The sequence below is a fragment of the Beta vulgaris genome, chromosome 1 (assembly GCF_026745355.1).
Source record: "Beta vulgaris subsp. vulgaris cultivar EL10 chromosome 1, EL10.2, whole genome shotgun sequence".
Lineage (NCBI taxonomy): Eukaryota > Viridiplantae > Streptophyta > Magnoliopsida > Caryophyllales > Amaranthaceae > Beta > Beta vulgaris.
The window spans coordinates 54,677,767-54,702,606 of record NC_079202.1 but is presented as its reverse complement, the minus strand read 5'-3'; the positions used below and the strand labels follow the sequence as shown (position 1 = coordinate 54,702,606).

Here is a 24,840-nt window from a genome sequence, read left to right as displayed (position 1 = left end):
TTGAAATTTTTAATTTTGTATAATCTTGATGTCTATAACATTATAAACTTTTCATCTCAATTTTTCTAGCGGACAAAGATAATATTAAAAAATTATTTGAAATATTTGCGAAATAATAGTTCATACGTTCCAGAATAATAAACTTTGATTTTACTAGTAACTTTAATTATTATCTATTAAGAAAAGTTGATATTCAAATAACATGTATAGACTGAAAGTAACGTAACAATAATTAACATAATAACATTTTTTTTATATTAATAAAATTAGATTAATTATGGTTAATTACAATTTTCACTCTAAATAACTTATTTTTTGCTACATATAAAGGGTTTATAGATGAGAAATCTTATTAGCGATCTCTAGTAGTGTTTTTTCATATGCAATTTAGTGGTTCTTAGTTCTTACTCATCAAAACAGTTTTTTCCAAATAAAATTGAATATGATTATCATGACCACTTTTGCAATTTAAATTTGATTTTCATTGAATATCAATCTTTCAAAGGTAAAGAGAAATAGCTTAATAAATTCACTATCAAGGTCGTTGGCGACCCTTAAACTATGATTAGTTATCAACATGCTAAAAAAAAAGTCATTCATCACTTACAAAATATCGGACACAAAATCTATAGCATCACTTAAACAACGACTATGATTAGTTTTCGCTTGATACACCAACCACTAACACCCTTATCATATTTTTTTAGGGGAAAAGAGAAGTGCATTAATCAAGGGATAAAGTGTTTATGAGTACATAAGGAGCCACATCTCTAGGACAATAATTTTCCCACCACTATTCGACTCCGAAAGGCACTACTCTAGCAAGATTATGGGCAGTAGTATTCCCATCTCTCTTCACATGAACAAACTTAATGGAGTGAAAATTATTACACATCTCAAGCACATCACCTAGAATAGTATCCATATCAGAAAGGAAAAGAGCAGCTCTGGATAACCTTGTTGTGATCACCTGCGAGTCCGACTCAATTATCACATTTGTAATTCCATGTGATCGTGCAAGCCTAACTGCCAAGTGGATAGCTTTGCATTCGGCCACCTCCGGGGGCCAAAAAGCGCGAACTCGTCTCACAGCCGAGAAAGCAACCTTCCCTGTCGAGTCACGAGCTACAACCCCGAGGCCTACCCATCCCTCCTCTCCCACCCTTATCATAATTCATAAGCCTCCAAAATCAAAGAAAAAGAAATACACCTATTAACCAATCATTTATGTAGAACAAACTAGAAATTATGTGTCTAATTAACTAGATATTCAGATTAGAGGGTGATGATCATAGAGTCAAATTTAAATTTCTTTTAAAAATAAGATGAAGATTCCTGATAAAGGAGGGGAATGTGCGAATCCTACTTTATAAGCGAGTAAGGATCAAACTCGTATTATAGAATTCGAAAAAGAGCCGCCAATTAACAATGTCAACCTGGATTTTTTAGAGTCAAATTGAATTTGAATAAAATCGACTCATTTGATTTATGTACTCCAACTTCCTCCATACCACAATGTGAGCAAATGAGGCCCCCATCACCCACTAATACATGGTTATTCCCCTTGCTTGCCCAATGCCCACCACAAAACAAAAACGTCTTTCTCATATTTGCAATTGTATTCATGTTTGGTGATATATCACAAACATTGGCATTTTTTTAAAGAATAAAAAAGATTGGCATCATGTTCAATATTGAATATATTGATAGAGACCAAAAAAAACTAGCCACATCCACATGTCCATGCAATAAAATTTCATGTAAATGGTGTCGTGGTCCTCCGAAAATCATATATAATATGACCCATCATCACCTACACAATCTAATTACAACCTTTTTAAATTTTATGAGAAATTTTCCACAAATATATTTTATTTTCTGAAGAGAATATTTCAAGGGTATCTGCCATTCCCAACATGCCACATCAGATTTTTGGCTACATCAATTACAGGCAAAATGGGGAGTCATCAAGAATTTAAGATATATGTATAACATCATAATATCACATCAACCATCACGGTTACATTCATCCCTTACTAAGCTACTAACAAAGCTTTCTATCTTGGGTAATTTTCCTAATTATTGCATGCAAACTTGTAAATTATAATTATGATATTAGATCTGAATCCTCAACTAAAAACAAGTCGGGTTATTTTCCGGATTATTGCAAGAAAACTTGTAAATTATAATTATGATATTATATTTATTAAGATGTTAATCCACATGTGAGCGAGCTTGTACCACATTAAAGAAAGAGAGAGAAGATGATTAACATATGAGCTTAATGGAATACTCCTCCTATTGTCACTTGGTTTTAGAATGGAATATCATCCGAGCTTGTGAGTGGTCACTATCTTGTCCGATATGGGCCTGTGTGTGTGGAAGCCTAATGAAGTTATGATGGTATCAGAGCAGACGGTCTTGGCCATTGTTGTTCCCACGACAGTAGTGTTTACCCCATATAAGGGTGTTAGTTAACAGTTTTAGAGTGATTACTACTAATCGTTCGTCATTTTGAATTCCATTTCTCTACATTTTATTTTCGTTTTGATCTTCATGTATAGTTTCTTTGTTTATTCTATGTGTTCAGCTTTTTTTTTTTCACTATTTACATTTTTTTTGATTCGGTAATTAACTGGCTAAGTAGGCTACTGAAAAGTGAGAATTTATACCCACAAGCAAATATCCATACAAACACCCCAAATTTGGAATTAATGAAAGTCGAACTCCCGACCATGAAGTTGGGAGGTGGGAGCTCCAACCATTGGACTCCCACGTGATTTTTAAGATGAAAGCTTAACCATTTGTCCCACATAATACCATTTTTTTCACTATTTCTATGTTCTACTTTAACTATATTTTCTACTAAATATAACTATAATTATGTAAATTATAATAACTTTATGTCAATTGGACACTTGACAACCAATCAAACTTTATGCTCCTTTAAAGTAGAAAACAATAAGGATAGATGTGGTGCATTGCATACAACAAGTTACACCATTGCAACACACGCAATTAGCCGTCCAAACAACTGGATGTAAACTGTAAACCGACGGACCATCATGCATAATTGCATACATTTCAGCAAAATGATCATTTAAATAAATAAATTAGTGTTACTTTTACAAGCTTTCAGGAAAAGAGCCTGCCAACGTGCAGAACATGTAGTACAGTAGTAGTGTTGTGCTGCATGTTTTCTACTCAAAAGGAGCAAATAAATATACTAGTATGGATTCCAACCGACACAAATTGTTAACTTAGCCACAAATAGAATCTTGTAGGGTAAATCTTACATTATCTTGGGGTCTCAATAATTACTTTTGTGAAGCAAACTTTTTTTTTGACATAAGCTAACAGTAACAAGAGCATTATTAGCTCGTACATATTTTTTGAAGAAATAACTAACTAGTACATGTAGGGTTGGCAAAAGTTGACCTAACTCGATAACCCGACCCGAACCTAATTACTCCAAATAAGCGGGTTATGTTTTGTATTTTTCATCCATTTAATTAAATGGATTGACACAATTTAACCCGCTTAATTAAACGGGTTATGTTTAGGTTGACATTTCCGACCTGAAAATGACATGCTTTGACCTGATTAATTTAAACATATAGAAAATTCTCGAAAAAATATATTGATAAATCTAAAATTTGGTTAAAATATAGTAAAATATCTCTAAAATAAGTCATAATTATTCCAAAAAACTCTAAACATACATACTTTTAGTAGTAAACTTGCTCATTTTGTTTTTTAAGAAAATAATTATTTTTCAATATAATGTATTAAATGGGTTATACGGGTAACCTGCTTATTAAATGGTTTAGGTTTGGGTTGAGGGATTTTGACCCATTTATTATCGACCCGAACACGAACCCGACCTGATTGTTAGCCCTAATCACATGTCTAATCCAAAAAAAGTTTGTCATGAGGGATAACGGGTGAGGTTGGATGTTATGTCTTGATGAAAAAGACCTGATATGAGAGGGAGCCTGTTGTGATACAAAATTCTGAGTATTTTCCGAGAGAGATTGTCGCACTACAGCTAGTAGACCCCAATATCCACTAGACGTTAAACTCCAAGGACCTTTAATGGAGGCATTCATAGAGAACTTATTAAATTTCACATCTCTTCACATCATTCCCTCGATTAGAAAATAAATCTTTATAACATTATGCAATTTGCTCATACTTTTATTTAAGAAATTCACATGGCAAATTTTATAGCCAAGCCATAATATTTGGCATATATATTGTAAACTTGATATGATAAAACGAAGTGAAATAATCACATCTTTTAATAGACTTTTCTTTAAACTCCTCAAAAAGTTCCTAATTAATTTGAACAAACTTTCCAAGACACCCTTATACTTCATCCACTTCTTAATAAAGGCATCATATTGACTTTTACACGATCCGAAATTCAATTTTGACCATATATAATTACTATTATGTTTATTTTAATTGTTGTCGGATTAATCTCAATGCATTTTTAAAAAAATATTATTGTATTAAATATAACAATATATAATCGAAATATCGATAGTCAAAGTTGTGCATCAACAAGTGTGTCCAGTCAATATAATGCCTCTATTAAGAAACTGGAAAAGTATATATAAAACGAAAAAGAAATAGGCAACTCTCACCTCTCGACACAGCAAAATCTACAAGCTATTGAGGCATAAAAGAACAAGAAAAGAGAGAAAATCAAATGAAATGTTCTAGTAAACACAAAGTTGTGTGCCATGTTTCAAAGATTGAGTACAAGATACACAAAATGTGTATACATTGATTGCGTTATCAAACACCATAAAAAAAACAGCCGTCCATCAATTGGGTGTCAACTGTAAACAGATCACCATTAACTATCTTATACAGAAAATAACAAGCAAAAATTATTAAAAGAAACAGTCTAATTTTAATATAAAAGTAGACTTAGTCACTAAACGGATTAAACTAGTCTCTGAAAAAAATTAATTTAGTCATGATTAGGCTTATTCTGTTTTTAATATTGGATTTACTATTACATAATTTTAATTTAAAAATAGGCGGTCTCTTACGAACAAACTCAATAACAAATATCTTAAAAAATGTCACGATTTCACTGAAAAAGCCCTCGTCAACAACCTGTACATTATCAGAAACAAACAGTTATTCTCTAGCTATCTGCTCATTGAGGAATGAGGAACTAAATAGATTCGGTGCATTAGTAGTATATTCCAAAGCATAATATTAATAGGAAGTCACATTTTTTTTCAATGGTCAATATATATTATATACTAATTTAATGCTGATTTTCTATTAAAATGGACTCATGGAGTATAAGTTGTAAACTTGTAATGTGAAATAAAATATACTAATTATTGATCTCTCTTTGGACATGTTGTTAATTAGATTATATAGGTAGATTTATAATTTCTACTTTTTGAGTACTAATGATAAAAAATTAAAAAACAGTCGTTGATTTTAATTATAAAAGTCAAAAACCAATACTTGAGAGAGAATAATCGTCAAATATAAAAATATTTAATATATCCTTTTAATTGTAATAGTTTTGACTTCTGTTGTAATACTACTAATCATCATTGCTTTAGGAAGAGATTTGATGTAATACTTATACTAATTAACAAGAATCATCCTAATTAACAAGAATCATCTTTCTCTGGAGAACTCATATGCTAAGACACTCACAATTTTCATATGTTTGGTTGGGGTTTGGGAGTAATGTTGGGATGGATGACCTTTTGGGAGGTTTTTAAAGATATGCTCGAGCAAGGACAAATGCCGCGAGAAAACTTATATTTGTTTATAGAGACAATGGGACATCTATTGGTTTTGGATACGCATTTGGTGTCTTTCAATCAACTGAAACCCAATTAAGGTGCAGGTTGTTACATTTGTGATTTTTTTTTTTTTGGCCTTTTTCGGGAATCCGTGGTAAGATGAATTTCCTGTGAGCTGCCCTCGCATAGAGCCACTCACCCAGAGGTCCAACAAGCTAAAATAGGAAGTAGTATATTGCAATCAAAATATCAAATGGGAAAAAAAACAGAGAAATTATAAAGAACAAAAGTGCTTAGTAAATTGAAGGGGTAAATTTCAATGAAGATGGTGACTACTGACTAGCCATTTTTGCATGTTCAAGTGATGTTGACTATACTGAAGATTGAAGAATTGAAGATGTTGCATTCATACATTAATCATAAGTTTAATACTAACTGTGCATCTGCCATTTGATGACCAAGATAAATGCACGGCAATAGACAATAGTGAATAGTATCAAGCACCTAACTTGCTATTTGATAAGTCGGTTTTTAGTTGCATATAGGTAGGTATTAAGTCTCATTTTCATGAAGATTTTAGTGCATATTAGGTCTAATTGCATGATTTGGACACTATTCTAAACCATTGTGTTATTTCGAGGTACTTTCGGGTTTTTCATGTGGTTTTCAGGTTATTGAGGCCGATTGTGACTAAGAGGAGCTCATATGGTTCGTAGATGGTTTAGATGGCGGTTTTCGGACGCGAGAAGATGAGTTTGAGTGCTTTTGGAGTCAAAGGAATGATGATTTTAGAGATTTTCCTCTTTGCGGGACCAAGCAAGATCTCGCTTGCCCACGCACCAAGGCGCACGCCCAAGCGAGATCTCGCTTGCCCGTGCAGAAGCATAACAAAATCGCTGAAAACCTTCTGTTTTGCACGCACGCCCAAGCAACTTTCTGCTTGCCCGTGCGTGGTGCTGCACGCCCGTGCAACATTTGGCTCGACCGTGCGTGCTGCTGCTCGGTTTAATCCGCGACTTTTAATTACTTTTTCTTAGTTTATGTAAACGATATATTAGGTTTTAAAAACATACTTTTGAGTACTTTTTAATTATTAGAGAATAGAGTATTACTTTTTAGAGAGCTTTTGAGAGGAAACTCCATTATTGAACCTTGAATTCTACAAGTTTGATTCCTTCAAGTAAAGAATAAGTTTTTCTAATCTCTTCTTTTCCTTTATTATTATTATGTCTTTCAATTTATTTATTATTTGTTTTGCTATTTCAATTATGTGTGAGTAGTTCATTAATCTAGGGTTAAGTAAAACCCTAGCAATGGTTTAATATGTGAATTCCTCCATTAATCCCAATTTATATGATCAATTGTTCTTGTTTGATTGGATTGTTCTTATGCTCATTATCATACTAGGGATAGGTGATTTTGATTTGACTCCGTATATCTTATTTTCAATGGGAATTGAATCTAGATGGTTTTGTTGATCCAATCAATGGTATGAATATCTTCTATGGGAATAGTTAGATGGGATTGCTAGGAATTTAATTGTGATGCTATGCTTAATGCCTCTTTCATGCATGATTGTATGGGAATATGTTTGATTACTTGTTTAGAGTAGCCATTGGTACTCGGGAGAGGTCTTTGGTAGTTATAGGGTGCATTACTCCTCTTGAACCGTTGATTATGTTTATTTGGGATGAAAATATTCATGTATTGGTCATGCTAGTGGTGATGCTTAATTCTAGATGTTTTAATTAACTGATTATACCCTGTGCGTCTCTAGTGATTGTCATAGTTTAGCGTTAGTATTAGTTCAACACCTCTTTTCATCATTGTTTGTCACTCGTTTAGTTAAATTGAGTCAAGATATCTAGTGTTTGATACGTTTGTCCCTGTGGATTCGACCCTGACTTGCTCTGTTATATAGTTGGGTAGTTGGTTAGGTAATTACTTTTGATAGGTGCGCGGCACGCCTACCACTATTGCTTCGTATGCCGGACTTCAAGTCTACATCTTCATCCTTGCTTCTTGTTTCATTTGGCTAGTAGGCCTATTTGAATCATTTTTGTCCATATCATATATGATGTAAGCAGGGAACATTACAGTAATTCATGTGAGGAATAAGGATCATGATTGACCTAGAAATTGTAAGGCTCTCTTTAATCCTTCCATCCCTGTGACATGAGTTCTCCCCAATTTGAGGATCATGATTGACCTAGAAATTGTAAGACTCTCATTAATTCTTCCACCCCTGTGACATCAGTTCGATTCTCACCCCTACGAGAAGAATCCCTAATTTCCCCCGTTGTTTTAAGGAAATTCTCCTTACTCAAAAAGAAAAAAATCATATTTTTTTCGATAGAGAACAAAATTTACATATAAAGAGTATACCGACATCTACATAAATATTTTATTTGTATAAATACACCATTCTATTTTTTTTAAGATGTTTTTACTTTGGCTTTGATATTTCCCATTAAAAATATATCTAGCCTTTTTTTTTCTCATTACTATATTTAATTATCATTATGCATTAAAATAATAAATATTCGTATCAAAAAGATTAAATGTTAGGAAATAATCTTCCTTGGTTTTCATTGATCATGTGAGTAAAAGTCTCGATGCCAACCCGGTGGATGACGGTCTCGATCACCACGATTAAGAACGGGAACCGTGACTTTCTCCTCCGTACAAGAGGCGTCATGAGGGCTGCCAGCAGCAGCAGCCTCGTGAACACAGGAGCTGCCAGCAGCAGTGGCAGATTCACGGTGCTGCTGCACAGGATGCTGCTGTGCAGTCCCTGCCGCGGGCTGGCTGCGGCCATCATCAAGCACCGCAGGGGGGCTGTGGACCTCCCTGCCAGCAGTCTCTTGAGTGCGCAAATCAGCAGCCCTCTCACCCTCCAATGTGTACTCCAAATCCTTCAAAAAATCATGATCCACTCCCACAATATTATCACCAAAAATATCATCCATATTATTGTCACCATCCACCGCATTTTCACCAAAAGGAAATTCATTTTCATGAAAAATGACATCACGCGACACAAATATTTCACCTGTTTCAATGTCATATACTTTCCAACCCTTCTTCCCGTGAGGGTATCCCAAGAAGACACATCTTCTACCCCTAGGAGCAAATTTATCTGCTTTTGCCTTTTGATTGTGAGCAAAACAAAGACACCCGAATACTTTTATTTCATCAAAATTTGGTGCCACATTAAATAAAAACTCATACGGTGTCTTATTTTGCAGCAAACGAGATGGAGTACGATTTATCAAATAAACAGCACCGAGAACGCACTCACCCCAAAACCCAATCGGTAAATTTGCTTGAAACATCAAAGCACGGGCCACATTCAAAATATGTTGGTGTTTACGCTCGACACTACCATTTTGTTGAGGGGTTCCAACACAGGATGTTTGGAAAATGATACCATTTTGATCAAAATATGGAAGCATACATTTAAACTCAGTACCATTGTCACTTCGTACTAATTTAACAAACACCTCAAATTGTCTCTCAATCATAGCAAAAAATGAGCAAAAAGCAGAAGAAACTTCAGTTTTTGAATTCAACAAATAAACCCAAACACCACGGGAATAATCACCAACCAATGTCAAAAAATAATGAGCACCACAAGTAAAAGGGGTTCTATACGAGCCCCATAAATCACAGTGTATTAATTCAAAAATACGACTAGCTTTACTATCACTAGTAGGAAAAGGATTCCTAGATTGTTTGGCTTGTGGACACACACGACAAGCTTTATGTAATTTTTTAGTAATACTGGTTTGAACAGCAGGAACTAACTTGACTACTCTATCCGACGGATGACCAAGACGACGATGCCATAGCTCAAAGACAGAAATCTCGGACACTTGAATCGCACATACTGTTGGAAGTCGCCGTAAATACTAAATAGTAGAGTCCCTCCTTCCGTTCACCGGCTCCAATCAGGCTCCCCGATCGTTGGTCCTGGATTGCACACAAAGTATTAGTGAAACGAACAAAAAAGTGTGAATGATCAATCAATTTCGACACCGATATTAAGTTGAATTGTAACTGAGGTACAAATAAAACATTTTCCAAAGTTAATTTACCATCCAAAAAGACACGCCCTTCTTGCACTGCCACGGCTTGATCACCATTAGGAAGGCCGACGGGGCATGGAGAAATCGAAATAATATCCACCAAGCAAGAAACATCACCCGTGACATGATGAGACGCTCCCGTGTCTATAATCCAAGACCTGGACAAAGACTCACCTATCAAGCGATCTTGTTGCTGATGATTGACCATGTTCAGTAAAACCCGAATATCTTCGGGTTTTAAGTCAGCAAGGGACACATTGTCACTACTTCCAGAAGCTGCCAAAGCCGTAGTGGAATGGACAGCATTGGCACGAGCTACAGCACCTGTAGCAGACTTCCCTGACCCCGTATCAGAGGATGCAGCAGCAGCCCCAGCAGCAGGCTTCGAGGAGGAACGCGCTGCACTCGTACCAGCAGCAGCAGGCTTCCCACGCTTCAATTCATACCACCAGTCGGGGTAGCCGTGAAGAACAAAACAGCCTTCATAGTCGTGTCCTGTATTCTTGCAATGAGCGCAGAACAATTTTGTTTCATCTCGACGATCCGGAAAACCCTTCGGTCGAGCAGTTGAAACAGCAAAGGCATGGGCATCCTTCACGGCTTCTTTATCAGCCTTCCCTTTAGCAATGCCACGCGACTCCTCTTCTTGAAGAAGAGCCTGATAAGCGCGGTTTAAATCAGGAGAAGGCTGCTGGGATAGCAAGTTCGTACGCACAGCCGCATACACATCATCGTCTATACCAATCAGAAATTGGTGGAGGATTTCTTCTTCCCTGTCTGCAGCGTATTTTCCCGCTACATTACACGTACACAGGCCACACTCACAGCCATGAGGAGGTTTGAGTCTCGTGAGGTCATCAAACAAAGCCATGAGCGTGTTGTAGTAGTCCTCTACCGTCATCCCCTTCGTTTGCTTGCAATCAGTGATCTTCGATCTTAATTGTCGAAGACGTGGACCATTGAAGATGCAGAACTGTTTCTCCAAATAATCCCATAGGCGTTTAGCCTCATCAAAATAGGGCATTGACGCCGCTAATTTAGGGTCCATAGATCGTAGTATCCAAGAAACGAGCATCGAATTGACCGTCTCCCAATCAAGTATTTTCTTCTTTTCAGTCGGTTTGGTAATCGTACCATCGACGAATCCAAATTTTCTTCGAGATCGTAGAGACAATGTAATTGCCCTAGACCATGCCAAATAATTATCTCCCTTCAAAACCACGTGAGTGATCAAGTTTCCGGGTTGGTCTCCCGCGCCAAGGTAAAACGGAGAAGACATAGCAATTTTTTCTTCATCCCCCATTGTTGAGCGATCGAACGTTTATGAGAGAATTAAGAAAAAAAAAAAAAAAAAAATCAGATTTTAGGGTTTGTTTTAGGCTCCGATACCATGTTAGGAAATAATCTTCCTTGGTTTTCATTGATCATGTGAGTAAAGTATATATACAACCTAGTATAAACAATTTAGGGCCCTAATTGACAATAGCCCAAACAAAATATATACCCACTAAACAATATATAAGGGCCTAACATTAAAATAATAAATACAATATTTTACATCATCACATTTGTTTTTATATATTACTAAAACAATATAACCAGGATGTGTTAATGCGAATAATGCAAGATCAATGTGAAACAACTAAAAAGACGAAGAGAGTATCTCTACACATATGAGCACAAACTCATAGAAAAGGTTGAGCAGCATGAAACAATTTCTCTCATTCTCCATTTAGCCTTTGTTTCTTTCACTATATCCTTCTTCTTTTTCTTTCTTTTTGCATATCTTGAGTTTCTAAAAGCAGCTATCCATGTAGAATGCAGAATACATTACTTGAAGATCATACAATAGCATTCCACAAGACCACAAGTATCAAATTAAGCCTCATGAAAATCTCCAGCATTCCGAGTTACCAATTTAAACAGAATTTCATTCATCACATGTAAAATGGACAAGATCACGACATAATCTAATGTACAGCATGCTTTATTATTATTTACAACCAGTTTCACATAATCACCAGAAGAATGTACATACATTACTTGAACGTACTTAAAGTAAAAGACTACGACAATTTCCTCATGTCATTGCTATCAGATTCTTTTTTGAAGGTTACAACAAACAACCAAACATCGAAAAAAGGAACCTCAATTTGAGTGAACTACCAAAAAGTTTCAGTCGTTAGATCTAGCTACGACCTTGTTTAGCAGCGTCTGAACCACTCATTGTCATGAATGATTCTCCACATCCACATTGCCCTTTAGAATTTGGATTTATGAAAATGAACTCTGACCTGCAATAAAAATGTTTACAGGGATCAAACCTAAAGTATAAAATTGTCATAATTTTTTTTTTGGACCAGGAACATTGTCATGGTTGATGCTTCTAACTTTAACCATAACATACAAACTATTATATGAGTTTTCACCCTTTTGATTAAAGGGGTTAACTGAGTCAACCCATTGAATAGAAAAGGGTCGGCACTAGCTCGCCAATTTTGTGTTAGTTTATCTGGTTGGATCAGCTTAAGCCAACCTATGTTTGGTTATAGTTTAAGCAATAAATAGACACTTAAATCATACGCACCTCAGCTTGTCATCAACAAAATCCATTTCCGTCCCTATGACATGCATTAGTGCTTTGGGATCAATAAGGATCTTGACTCCCTTGTCCTCAATTAGCTCATCAAACTTCCCCTTATCATCTGAACATAGAATTATAATGTAAAAAATCTGTCATGAGAACCTCACATACTCAAAATTCACTCATTATTCTCTTGATTTCAATTTTTACTGTTTCAAAACTTATCAACAAAAGTCCTATAAATTACACCTCACATTTATTGAAGTACAAGTACTAACTCTCAAGTGCAGAAACTAGTGATCATATTTTAAGTCTCAATCAGATTGACACAAGAACAAGAGAATTCTACAGAACTCAAATTAGAAAAAGGTTCCAAAGAGTGAGGTATAATTAGAGTGGGAGACATGTGCCTATAGTGGGAGATCCGTAACACGCTATTGCATTTTTCTTGGTAAGAATTTAGTATCCTGGAAGACTAAGAAGCAGAAAACCATCTCTAAGTCTTCTACTGAAGCAGAATACAGGTGTATGTCTCAGACTAGCAGTGAGTGAATTGGTGTGGATTGATGGATTACTACAAGATTTGAAGTTTGATATTCCCAAACCCATACCACACAGAAATCGCCGTTTTCTAGGTGATTGTAATATAATACAACACAGAAAGAAATACACAAAAATCCTCTGAGAGAAAACTCCACATTTCATGCTTGATCTATGAACTTTCTTTTCAAATCGCCTATCCCCTTTTGCCTTAATGGGTTGCTCCTAATTTAGTCCCCCCTCCCACCAAACAAGACTAGATTTCTCCAACTTCATAAAACAATAAAAGTTTGATAAACAAAAATTACAATTCGTCGTCACTATACCACTATCCCTGACCCCATGGGCCATGACCAATACTAATCTATTAACCCTCACAACCAAAAAAATACATGACAGCCACCAGCACTACCAATTTCATCTACCACCACACTCCAGCTTCAAGCTTCATCTGCACCATCATCTCTTAATCCTTTCCTCTGATATCTCTAATTTCATTCATCCCCCCTTTATATCCCTTTCCTGATTTCTTTCCACTTTCCCTGTCTGAAATAAAGGTTCCCTTGCTCCTTAACATAAACTAAGCATCCGAAGATAGCTTCACTGTGGAGCAGCCCCCTTTCCTCTGCTCTCTTTTGATACTTTATTCGTTTTCTTTCAACAAATAGGACACATCATCATTTTACATAGCCTAAATGACATTTCTATGATATTGGCATATGAGAGAAGTAATCAATCTATATTGTGGCCCTTCACTTTCAGGATATCACCTCAAATAATAGATATGCAGTCATGCAGAATCCAACAGTTGCATTGCATCTTTTATTACTTTTTTCATTCTCCAACTAATTGAGCCCAGTTATGCAGCTAGCTGATTACTACCCTCTTTACTAATGCATATCCAGGTACTTCCCTATTTGGCCAAACCCACTTGTTAAAAACTTTATCACCTTGCTGGACTCGTGTTACATAGTCATTAGGACAGAGCAAAACATCAGTTGGAAGAAACTCTTCCAGAACATGTCTATGTCCCAAAAATTATTCTATTATAATCTTATTGATAATATATCTACACTACTAATCCAAAGAAAAATCCATGATACATGTACCTTGGCAGTTAGAACTATACTATCTCAGACTATAGAGCCTTGCTTTCCCAACAAAGACAAGAACCATCCAACATATGGGCTATGGTGACATCTTCTAGTCTCCACCACAATGAACGTAACAATGATAATATAGCAGATAAACCAAAAAATAAACCACATCATGTCTATCTAAGAGACTAAGATACCTACATAGCTATTTGCCTACATCTATACAAACATAATATTTCATTTGATTTGTACATCTCTGTGATACTCACTAGGTAACTTAAATACACATAGCATACAGAGTTACCCCAATCCCTGAACAAAACCTAAAAACATACGCATCCCCTTCTCACACTCCCACTTCAACTCATAAGAAAAGTAATTACTCCAAGATATATACTTGAAACTTAAAAGACCTATGCTCATCAGGTATCTGACAGCAGGAAATTAACCTTGCAAACATGAGCTAGCATACTCAATCAAGGTTATGCACTTCATTCCTATTCGACTGATACTTTTCCCGCTTATCTTAATGATGTAACAATTCTGAGCTCCAGTTCAACAAACTGGCCAAAGTATATAATCAACCACTTCAGCCACTTGACATCTCAAGTGAATCGAATATATCCTCCTATAGAAATTTCAACCGCCAACACTAACCTCCTCTGGTGTTGACGATTTAACTTCCCTAATTATTAATTACAGTTTTCTACATTTCTACGCAAATTTCTATCGAACTCAATTACTTGTGGTCCTTTACAACTATCCTTACTATGCATGATTTGCCAATTAAAACAATCGATCACAACAAATAGCACACACCAAGCACCAAAAACATCCCCTTTTTCTTTATCACAGCATACATGACTAAACACGTACATTCATCAGGCCATCATAAAAAGAGAATTCATTACTAACTGGATCCACTTCCGGGGAATTTTTGCTCACCCTTATTAGTGATATACTCCCTCCATTTCGAAATAAATGAAACGATTCGGTCTTTTTTATGTGAGAGACCTTCCAGATAAGTGTTTCATTTATTTCATAACGCGGATGAAGTAATATAAAAACCAAACATACAAAACTAAAATTCATACTATATATTTCCTCAATCTTTTATAAGATATCCATGAAAGGCAAGATCAAACATAGAATTTCGCAAAACAACGAATCACACAAAAGCTCAATTTTGATTACTTTTTCTTCAGCAATAAATCAAGGGAAATCAAATCATCCATAAAAGCTAAAAATAATGGAAGAACAATTAATATCTGCAAATAACCAAAATAAAATTAAAGGAAGAGAAGAGAAGAAAGAATACCGGCGTAGTTGAGGGTGTAGGACAAGCCGTTGCAGCCGCGAGCTTTGACGCCGAGCCGAAGAAAAGAACGCTGTCGTTGTTGGAGAAGCTGCTTTATACGGCTTGCGGCGGCGTCGGTTAAGCTGAGGGCTTGGCGCCGGATGGTGGGGCCAGCTCGCTCAGCTGCTTTAGCCAGAAATGCTGACATTCTTTTTTGTGATTTCTTGTTGGTGGTCAAGAACTCAAGATTCAAGAGGAGGAGGAGGTTGTGTTTGCCACAAGCCAATTTTATTATGGGTGGAGTAGATTAGTACCTATTTATAATACTTCCTTCGTTTCGTTTTAAATACAATGAACTAATACTTCTTTCGTCCCATAATATAGTTCTCATTTTTATTTTGGGTGTTCCAAAATATAGTTTCCATTTTCTTATTTAGTTCCACATTTCTTCCGTAATTTGACTGGAAAAATAGTGTTTGGTTATTTATTTGTTTCTTGAATTTTGTTTTTTTTCCTTTGTTTATTCAACCAAAATATTCCAATTAATGCTCTTTCACCAAATATTCTCCATTCTCTCTCCTAAGATCATCTCTTCCCATACAACATTTATGTGAGTTGTGACTTGCCGAATGAGGAAGGCAGCAGCTTGCGCGAGAAAAGAATGGCTCGGCACGAGTGGTGCGCCCGCACCAAATGTCGGTGCGCCCGCACCATGTCAGGTGCGCCCGCTGCCCGCACCAAGTAGTGGTGCTCCTGCACATTCGCTAAGACGGATTTCTTCAAGTTGAGGCAGAACACTTTGGTGCTCCCGCACTCGAGGCATGTGCGCCCGCACCAGATGATGGTGCTCCCGCACCAATCGGGGGATGCGAAATTTTCGGGTGTTTTTTTTAATCTTACGACTTAGGGCTTGTATCTTAGATTTCATATAAATATGTTTTGTCATATTTAGGGCTTTTAACCACAAAAGTTAGAGAGGAGAGATTAAAGAAAACACAATAGAGAAGATTAGAGAGAGTCTTTGAGATTCAATTCAATTGAATCTTGCCTATTGTATTTGTAATCGTCTCGTTCATAGTGAAACGAACTTTTTCCCTGCCTTGAGGACGTAGCTATCACATTGATAGTGAACCTCGTTAAATCTTGTGTGTTCATTTATTCGCTTTCTTGTTTTCTTGTGTGTGTGCTTGGTTGTTGTGAATTCTTGTTGGTTTAATTAAACGCTTCCGCATAACAAGTGGTATCAAGAGTTACAGGTTAACACCGGGGTTAATCGCTTTTGGGACATGGCAACAACAACCTTAAAGATCGACAAGTTTACAGGAAGGAATAGTTTTGGGCTATGGCAGATAAAGATGAGAGCTTTATTGAAACAACAAGGTATCTGGAAACCATTGATTAAGGGTTTCACAACGACATCAAAAGAGGGAAATCTGACTGGTCTAACTGAGGCTGAGTTGGAATCTATGGAGGAAAGAGCACACTCCACTATCTTGCTATGCTTGGCGGACGATGTCATCACAGAGGTTGCAGATGAAATCACGACTGCAGGTTTGTGGTTGAAACTGGAGAGCTTGTACATGACAAAGTCGCTCACAAACAAATTGCTATTGAAGCAAAGGTTGTTTGCCTACGCATGAGAGAAGGTATGTCCCTAAAAGATCATCTCGATCGTTTGAATTCTATTTTACTGGACTTGCATAATTTAGATGTTAAGATTGAGGATGAGGATGCTGCGTTGATATTGTTGGTTTCATTGTCAAGTAGCTATGAACATTTTGTAGAGTCTTTTGTGGTTGGAAAAGACAATGTGTCCCTAGAGGAGGTAAAGTCGGCACTTTATACTAGGAAATTGCGTCATAAAGCAAATCGTGATTATTCTGCAGGTTTGGTAGCAAATGCTGAGAAAAATAAGGGAGATTCGAGTAGGGATAGGAGAAAACCTAGGTCGAAGGGCCCTAAAAGTAGTGACCTTTGCCATTATTGTAAAGAACCGGGTCATTGGAAGAGTGAATGTCCTAAGAAGGATGGTTCGCTTCTTTTGCAAAACAAAATAAGGTTGACTACGATTCTGAGGAGGATTTAGCTCTAATTGTCCATGAGGAGAAACGCTTAGAAGATAAGTGGGTTCTTGATAGTGGATGTTCTTCACATATGTGTTCTAACAAAGAGATGTTTTCGACCTATATTATGCAAGAGTAGTGTTACTTTGGGTGACAATACGGTGTGTGAGGTGGTTGGAGTAGGCTCTGTGAGGTTTAGAATGCATGATGGGAGAGTTAAGGATCTTAGAGGCGTGAGGCATGTTCCACAACTTAAGAGAAATCTTATATCTCAAGCTAAGGGTTTTCGATTCCAAGGAGGGGATGGAGTTCTGCGTGTGGTGAAGGGTTCTTGTGAGTTACTTCGTGGCGTGAAGTCAGGTGTGGGTAACTTGTATGATTTGCAGGGTACGCACTGGCTAGAGATGATTCTGAGTTGAAGCTGCATTCTGGGTTGAAAAATGATGGTCTTGAGTGTGAGGTGGAGCTTATGGGGGCTTCTACACATGTTGAGGGGTCAGAGTCAACGAGAATGAGTTCAACAACCGGGTTGGAGAGTATTACTTGGGCTGAGGATGAGAGTGTCAACAGTGAGGTAGAGTTTGTGGGAACTTCTACACAACTGGTTGAAACTAAGGGTCGTCAAGAAGAACAACCAAGGATCTCTCAGCAGCAGATTGGTATGATAAGGTTCGGTTCTATCGATACTTGCGTGCCAGCTTATAGCTATGGGATCTCGAGCGACATGTCTTTGCCAGGGAGTGTTGGGTTAAGAGGTGATTCTGCAAGAAGTCACCAAGAGTAGCTAGATTGGACTCCAGGAGGAGTTGCCTGCGTTCAGTGAGAACGGGGTGGAGTGCTCCGGCGCGAGCATAGAAGAACTTCGACGGAAGTTCCCCTGCGCCAAGGGTGATTTGTTTTGGGTACTTAGACGTAAGTGCAATGGCTCTAGTTGGAGCAACTGGCAGGGTACTGGCTCGTCTTGATTAAGGTGGAGCTAGTGTGTTTGCGGTTCAGTGAAGGCGATTTGATTTCCGACGGGTAATAAATTGGGTTTCAGGTGAATGCGCAACATGGGTATCATAGGCTGTGAGACAGGGTCGTTCATGATGAGTGGTCGGCGATCTTGGCGAGATTGGGTGAGACTCATATGAGGGCAAGCCTGGCATCGGGTGAAAGATGCATGAGCAGGAGGGGAAAGGAGTATCTCGCGTACTGTTGCAGAGGTACATGATGTGTTGATGGTTTCGAGGTGGAGTCGTGTGGTAGATGCAAGTCAAGGTGGAGATTTGTGAGTTGTGACTTGCCGAATGAGGAAGGCAGCAGCTTGCGCAAGAGAAGAATGGCTCGGCACGAGTGGTGCGCCCGCACCAAATGTCGGTGCGCCCGCACCAAGTAGTGGTGCTCCCGCGCATTCGCTACGACGGATTTCTTCAAGTTGAGGCAGAACACTTTGGTGCTCCCGCACTCGAGGCATGTGCGCCCGCACATCAGGCTAGTGCCCCCGCACCAGATGATGGTGCTCCCGCACCTATCGGGGGATGCGAAATTTTCGGGTGTTTTTTTTTATCTTACGACTTAGGGCTTGTATCTTAGACTTCATATAAATATGTTTTGTCATATTTAGGGCTTTTAACCACAAAAGTTAGAGAGAGAGAGATTAAAGAAAACACAATAGAGAAGATTAGAGAGAGTCTTTGAGATTCAATTCAATTGAATCTTGCCTATTGTATTTGTAATCGTCTCGTTCATAGTGAAACGATCTTTTTCCCTGCCTTGAGGACGTAGCTATCACATTGATAGTGAACCTCGTTAAATTTTGTGTGTTCATTTATTCGCTTTCTTGTTTTCTTGTGTGTGTGCTTGGTTGTTGTGAATTCTTGTTGGTTTAATTAAACGCTTCCGCATAACAATTTATTTAAATAAACAAAAAATCTTTACTATCCCTCCTAAATTCTACTTACATAAATTAGTATGAAAAAGGGGAAATGGGGACTATATTTTAGGATGGAGGGAGCATTTTATATCTCACAATTCACAAATAATACCTCTTTGCTGCATTTAAAACGAAACAGAGGAAGTAGTAATATGATGTTAGGGTTAAAAATGCAAATGAGGAAATTTGTTCGGGAAAAACTCGTTCGATGTTTTATGTAGTGTTTTAGATGATTGAAATTTCTAGTTAGACATTATCAAATGTACTTTTTTGAACATCTTGATAGTTGAGGTTTTTTTTTTTTACATCTCTTTAGTTCAGTCTATGTTGCTCGATGACTCATGATTCTAGGTACGTTGAATTTTCCAAGAAAAAAATCGAAATGATTTAAGTTTTTTATAGTGTAGTAGAAATTGTCTTTTGTTTTATGGCAAAAAAGGAAATAATTAGGTTGGCTAAATCACACAAAACACTAGATATACAAACAACTCTTGATGACAAGTCGGAAAGTTGCCCATCATTGAGTTGCGAAAGTATTGGATTCTATGAACAAGACCCAGGCTAGCATGATAGTTAGCTCCATTTGTCTTACAAAAAAAAGTCATTAATCAAAGTTCCTTGAGCTTTGTGCTGATTCTTTTGCTAATTGAATAAGTTCAGAAAAATAAGTTTAATTCTAATAATTTTATATAAATTTAGATAAAATAGGTCCAGATTAATCAAAATAAGTTAAATAGAATAAACCATCGCCTGAATCACAAATGGGATGTGATCCTTACTACTTTCGATGGAGACATGTTGCAACATTTTTGAGATGAAATGTTTAACCAACCTCTTAAATTATAGTGTTTGAGCTCACCTCTCAAGCTTAAGTCAGACATATGCACTTAACCATGAAACTAAGTCGAGATAAAATATAGTGAAGAAGTAGGCAAAATCGCATGAAGTAGAAGAACAACGCCATTACTTTGGTAATAATCAAGAGGCTATATCATTACAGTCAAAAAGCCAAATTCTTTGACACAAGATAGATACTTCAACTAATTGCCAAAATTGTGGAGGATCAACTTTATACTAATCCTTCATTTTGGAAGTCTAGATTATCAGTAATTTCATCTCAAGTATCTCTAAGTAACAGCCAAAAAAATCAAAAGCTCATATACAAGACTTGTAACCTACATAATTCAACCACACTATGTGTTCGAATAAATTTAGAAAACTACGTAACCTATCACTCACAAAATCGATACACGTTCAAAATGGCATTCCCATAGGAAACCCGCATTGCTCTAACCTCCCTGAGCTTCTAACCAGCTTCTAGGCAATTCACATCATGCATGACATCTCTTTGCCGTTGAAGGTTGAACCATTAGTTAAAAGAGCATCACATGATCACATCACCAACAAACAATCATTGATTACTCCGCAATTGAAAGTAACATATCAGATTCTTCACCCTCTGTCTCTTCAGTTCCATTGTCAATAAAACTCTTCCCTTCACCCTCACCAACTTCTACGTCAACATGTCCGACTAGAAGTGACCTATAAGATTCATCTTGTAAGCAACCGAGTTGCCTCAACAACACAATATAGTCTTCCTTGCTGGCGTTATCGCCCTCTTGATCACATAGCTCTAAGAAGGCAGATACATTTGAGGGTTTGGGATACCAATTTTTTGGAGTCTCGGCTAACATAGCTTCCCTGAAGCAAGATAATGCTTCAGAAATCCTCCCCTCTTTAATATGACCTTCTTCAAGAATCTCCCATGAGCCTGAATTTGGCTTCGCTCCTCCTTCAATCATGCTATTGAAAAAATTTTGGGCTTTCTCAAAAGGTTCTTCCCTAATATACCATCCCATGAGAAGATTGGCAACTTTAGGGTCATAAGAAGTCTTTACCGGAAGCCATTCTTCATACATTTTCTCGGCACCCTCAATGTCACCCAACCTGATAAGTGCAGAAATCATAGCATGATAACCCCAATTTGGGATACTCGAGAAAGTTGATTTATATGTGTTCCAAACACGGTTAACCTCTTCTTTGTTTCCTATACTACCATAAAGACTTATAAGATAATGATATGGCATCCTGTCACGCCCTGTGATTCTCGTTTCAAGATCTTTAAGGCATTGTTCTGCTTTTTCAAACATGCCTAACTTTATATAAACAGAAGCTATAGTACTGAAAGTAGTCCAATTGGGAATAATAGTTGGTACCAACTTCAGATCATCAAGAACTTGCTCCATCCCTTCAGCAGAACCCTGGGACCCTCGAGCAGATAACCAAATATTGTACGAGTATAAATCAAGATGTATATTTCTCTGCTTCATTTCAGTTATCAGTTCATCAACTTTATCGTAGTCATTGAGTTTCATGTAAAGAGTCATCATCACATTGAAGGGAAGTGGGTGTTGAGCATAACCTTTGGTTCTCATTCGCTCCATCAAGGACTCCGCTTTTTCTCGTTCTTTAGCCCCTACATAGGCATTTAGGAGAGCTCCATAAATTCGCTTGTCCTTAAGTGTGTCCGGCAACCTCGTGAAATAATCTTCGGCACTTGAAACTCCACGGACTTTGGCAATTAGGTCTAGCTGGATGGCTGTATCACTGCTGGATAATCTGAACCTCTCTATTCTGTTATTCATCCATTCATAGACCTAGACACGTCCCCCAATTCATATATCCATAGTTAGTCTTTTCAAAGGTTTAATTTATGAATTAACAGTAATTGCATGCTGAAACAGCATGAAAACACTAGAGTAATTGAAAGACGAACAGCTACACGGTATGAGACAGTGATCACATATTAATAAACAATAACACGGCCACATCGCTATCTTGTGCGACATGAAAGAAATGGATTGACATAAATTCCAGAACTAGGAACTCCCACTTCTAAAGTAGCTCAGATGAACTTGCTCTAGAAGCAAAAGAATCTCTCAAAATCCCTTCTTCTAATCTTAACCTTAGATTCATTACTCAACCTCTACATTCAGACATAACTTTCTTTTAACCTAACATCCCCTACATGCTTCACTTTTTCGCGGTATATCCGAGCATATATAAGTCGAGGAGCTACATCAGAAAAGTTTTCCCTTCAATGTAACAATTAAACTAATCAGCATATCTTTTAGATTCTACTAACTGATGACCAACACAGTCACTTTCATATTACTCAGTTATGGTAAATTAGTAGTCCTAAAGAATATCCCTCTTACAACATAACATCTTCTCCCATGATAATTTCTGTTCAGAAATCAGAACACTAGTAAAAAATACATATAGGGATGCAATATGCAAGGGTTTGAAAGGCTTGTAAATTCAGTGTAAAACATAAAATTCCTCACAGAAATCAAAAAGAAACATACTTCACCCATAAATCATAATTCAACCACTCAAATCAACATTTCATATAAACAACAACATGCTCCAACATATTACATATAGAAGTATTCCACAAGCATAAAAATATGAAATTTCTGTATGAAAACTTATCACAACCCAAAAAAAAAAAATCCCAAATTACATTAAGAAAATTCATCAATCAAAGAACACCCACCAATCAAAACCCTCTATAATTCCCATTTTCCACACAAAAAAAAAAAAAGAGGAGAGAGATTAATAATACCTCAAGAGCAAGCTTGAATCTTTTAAACTTTCTGAGCTCTCTAACAATCTTACAAAGTTCCCATTTGTTAACTTTTTTACCTTCTTTTTCACATTGATTCAACACAGAAGCAACCCCAATTTGTGGGTTTTCCATTAAAGAAATTCTCTTGTAAATATCAACCCATTTTAGCATAGGTCTTTTTTCATAGTCCATTGTTCCATAGCTGTAAACTTGAGGAACTGAGCACTGAATTGAAAGATTGAATGGTCTGCCATTAGAGAAAGAGATGAAGGAACGAGACCCAGATGGGAAGAAAGAGGGACAATATGACACAGTTGAGGAGAGAGAATGAGGTGTTGAAGGTGAAAGTGTGGATTGTAGAATCATTTTTTATTGGTTGTGAATTTTAGGGTTTAGATTTTAGTTTCTGGGTTTTTGGGTTTGTTGAACTCAGTTTTTGAAGGAGGATGAAATGAAAAGAAGATAAAGTGCGCGTTATTTGGTTTTGGGTCAAATTATTATGACTTGTGTTAATGTGTTTATGGTTGATTGTAATTAGTGAACAGTCAGCACTCGCTAGTCAGTACTCACAACTCACAAGTGATTGCTATATGGAGTGAATTAGGAGGACTTGAGATAGGCGCTATAAAAATACTTCTTCCATTTTATAATACTCGCTATATTTTTTTATTGCAGGAAGTTTCACATTACTTGCTACACTCCCTTTTTGGACAATAAATTTTCTCTATCTCTCTCCTCTCACATGTGTGAGGAAATATCTCAAAACCCAAAAACAAATATGTTATGCAATTTCAATATTGAAATTGATCGCCGAGGGTTGTTTTATCTAAAATTTCGACTAATTTCGGCGAGATTTGGGGTCTTGTGTAGGATTTGAATAGAATCCGATTTTTGACAAACTCATATTCGGTTATTACTTCTAAGTTAAGTAATCTATTATTTAATTGTGAAACAACATGATGGATCAAGATATGTTTTATATTTGTATAGTAATTTAATTTTACACGAAAAAAAAGTAATCCTCTTTTGACATATAAGTCTGTCACGTATACAAATATAATGTCAAGAAAAAGGAAAAAGTCGAATATATTTATTAAATAGAAAATACTATACAAATTTATATTATAACATAAAATGTAATGTTTATCAAATATAATAATGTGCCTTCTTTTGTCATACTATTATATTCTTTTACTTCATATTTTGTAAATAATTGGGTATTTGTACAAGTACACCCACAAAAAACAGTATTCCAAACTTGGGGTAGTTGATATCAAGCTCATGATTGGAAGGTTAGAGCTCTACGATTAAATTCCAACTCGATCCTTACATATTCTTTTATGATTGAGGATAACATGTGTTTTTTATTAGGGAAATTTCTTAAGCTACTTTTGAAATTTGACGTAATTCTCAAATTACCCATTATATTTGGGAAAATTTTCAAATATCCCTGAACTTTGTGTTTGGGTTCAAGATACCCTTATTATACACCGAAATTCAAGTGCATTAATTTCTTAAGGTACTCTTGAAACTTAAACTTTGAACTTCAAGGATATTTTGAAAATTAAGCCAAACCTCAAAAGTACCTCTAAATATTTCCCCTTTTATTAAAATTTATATTATTTTACTTTAATTTTGTACTTTCAAAAGCATAGTAGATGTACATAGGATCCAACTTAGGGGTAAAATGACACTCAATAGGGTGTATTTTGTTTGTGTCAACAATGCAACCTCAAACCCAGACCAAGCAAAACTTATAAAATAAGGAGAATGGCTCGGCTAGGTTAAATAGCCGAGCTAGAAAATAAAAAAGAAATTCAATTACATAAAAATATAGAA

The 24,840-nt window shown here is 36.5% G+C and overlaps 2 protein-coding genes across 3 annotated transcripts; both read right to left on the bottom strand.

Moving 5' to 3' along the window:
* Positions 1 to 9,331: 9,331 nt before the first annotated feature.
* LOC104905252 (iron-sulfur assembly protein IscA-like 1, mitochondrial) lies at positions 9,332 to 15,695 on the bottom strand. Of its 2 annotated transcripts, none has more exons than XM_048640136.1 (3): positions 15,414 to 15,550; positions 9,884 to 11,679; positions 9,332 to 9,758 (listed from the first exon to the last, which is right to left on the bottom strand). In XM_048640136.1, exons 2-3 carry the CDS (start codon positions 11,175 to 11,177, stop codon positions 9,724 to 9,726), a joined length of 1,329 nt encoding a protein of 442 aa, XP_048496093.1. In that variant the 5' UTR covers positions 11,178 to 11,679; positions 15,414 to 15,550; the 3' UTR covers positions 9,332 to 9,723. The 2 variants fall into 2 exon arrangements, with proteins under 2 accessions (XP_048496093.1, XP_010692027.1); XM_010693725.4 differs by lacking the exons at positions 9,332 to 9,758; positions 9,884 to 11,679 and adding exons at positions 11,841 to 12,168; positions 12,462 to 12,579 and having other exon boundaries at positions 15,414 to 15,695.
* A 4,622-nt stretch (positions 15,696 to 20,317) lies between these two features.
* Positions 20,318 to 23,543, bottom strand: LOC104905253 (pentatricopeptide repeat-containing protein At1g02150). The gene is made up of 2 exons (XM_010693727.4): positions 22,999 to 23,543; positions 20,318 to 22,027 (listed from the first exon to the last, which is right to left on the bottom strand). The coding sequence occupies exons 1-2, from the start codon at positions 23,365 to 23,367 to the stop codon at positions 20,789 to 20,791; spliced, it is 1,608 nt and encodes a 535-aa protein (XP_010692029.2). The 5' UTR covers positions 23,368 to 23,543; the 3' UTR covers positions 20,318 to 20,788.
* Positions 23,544 to 24,840: the final 1,297 nt, after the last annotated feature.

Coding starts and splice junctions, on each gene's coding strand:
- LOC104905253 (XM_010693727.4), bottom strand. CDS start 23,367: ATGATTCTACAATCCACACTTTCACCTTCAACACCTCATTCTCTCTCC. Junction 22,028..22,998: donor GATTCAAGCTTGCTCTTGAG/GTATTATTAATC, acceptor GGACGTGTCTAG/GTCTATGAATGGATGAATAA.
- LOC104905252 (XM_048640136.1), bottom strand. CDS start 11,177: ATGGGGGATGAAGAAAAAATTGCTATGTCTTCTCCGTTTTACCTTGGC. Junction 9,759..9,883: donor AGGGCGTGTCTTTTTGGATG/GTAAATTAACTT, acceptor TGTGCAATCCAG/GACCAACGATCGGGGAGCCT.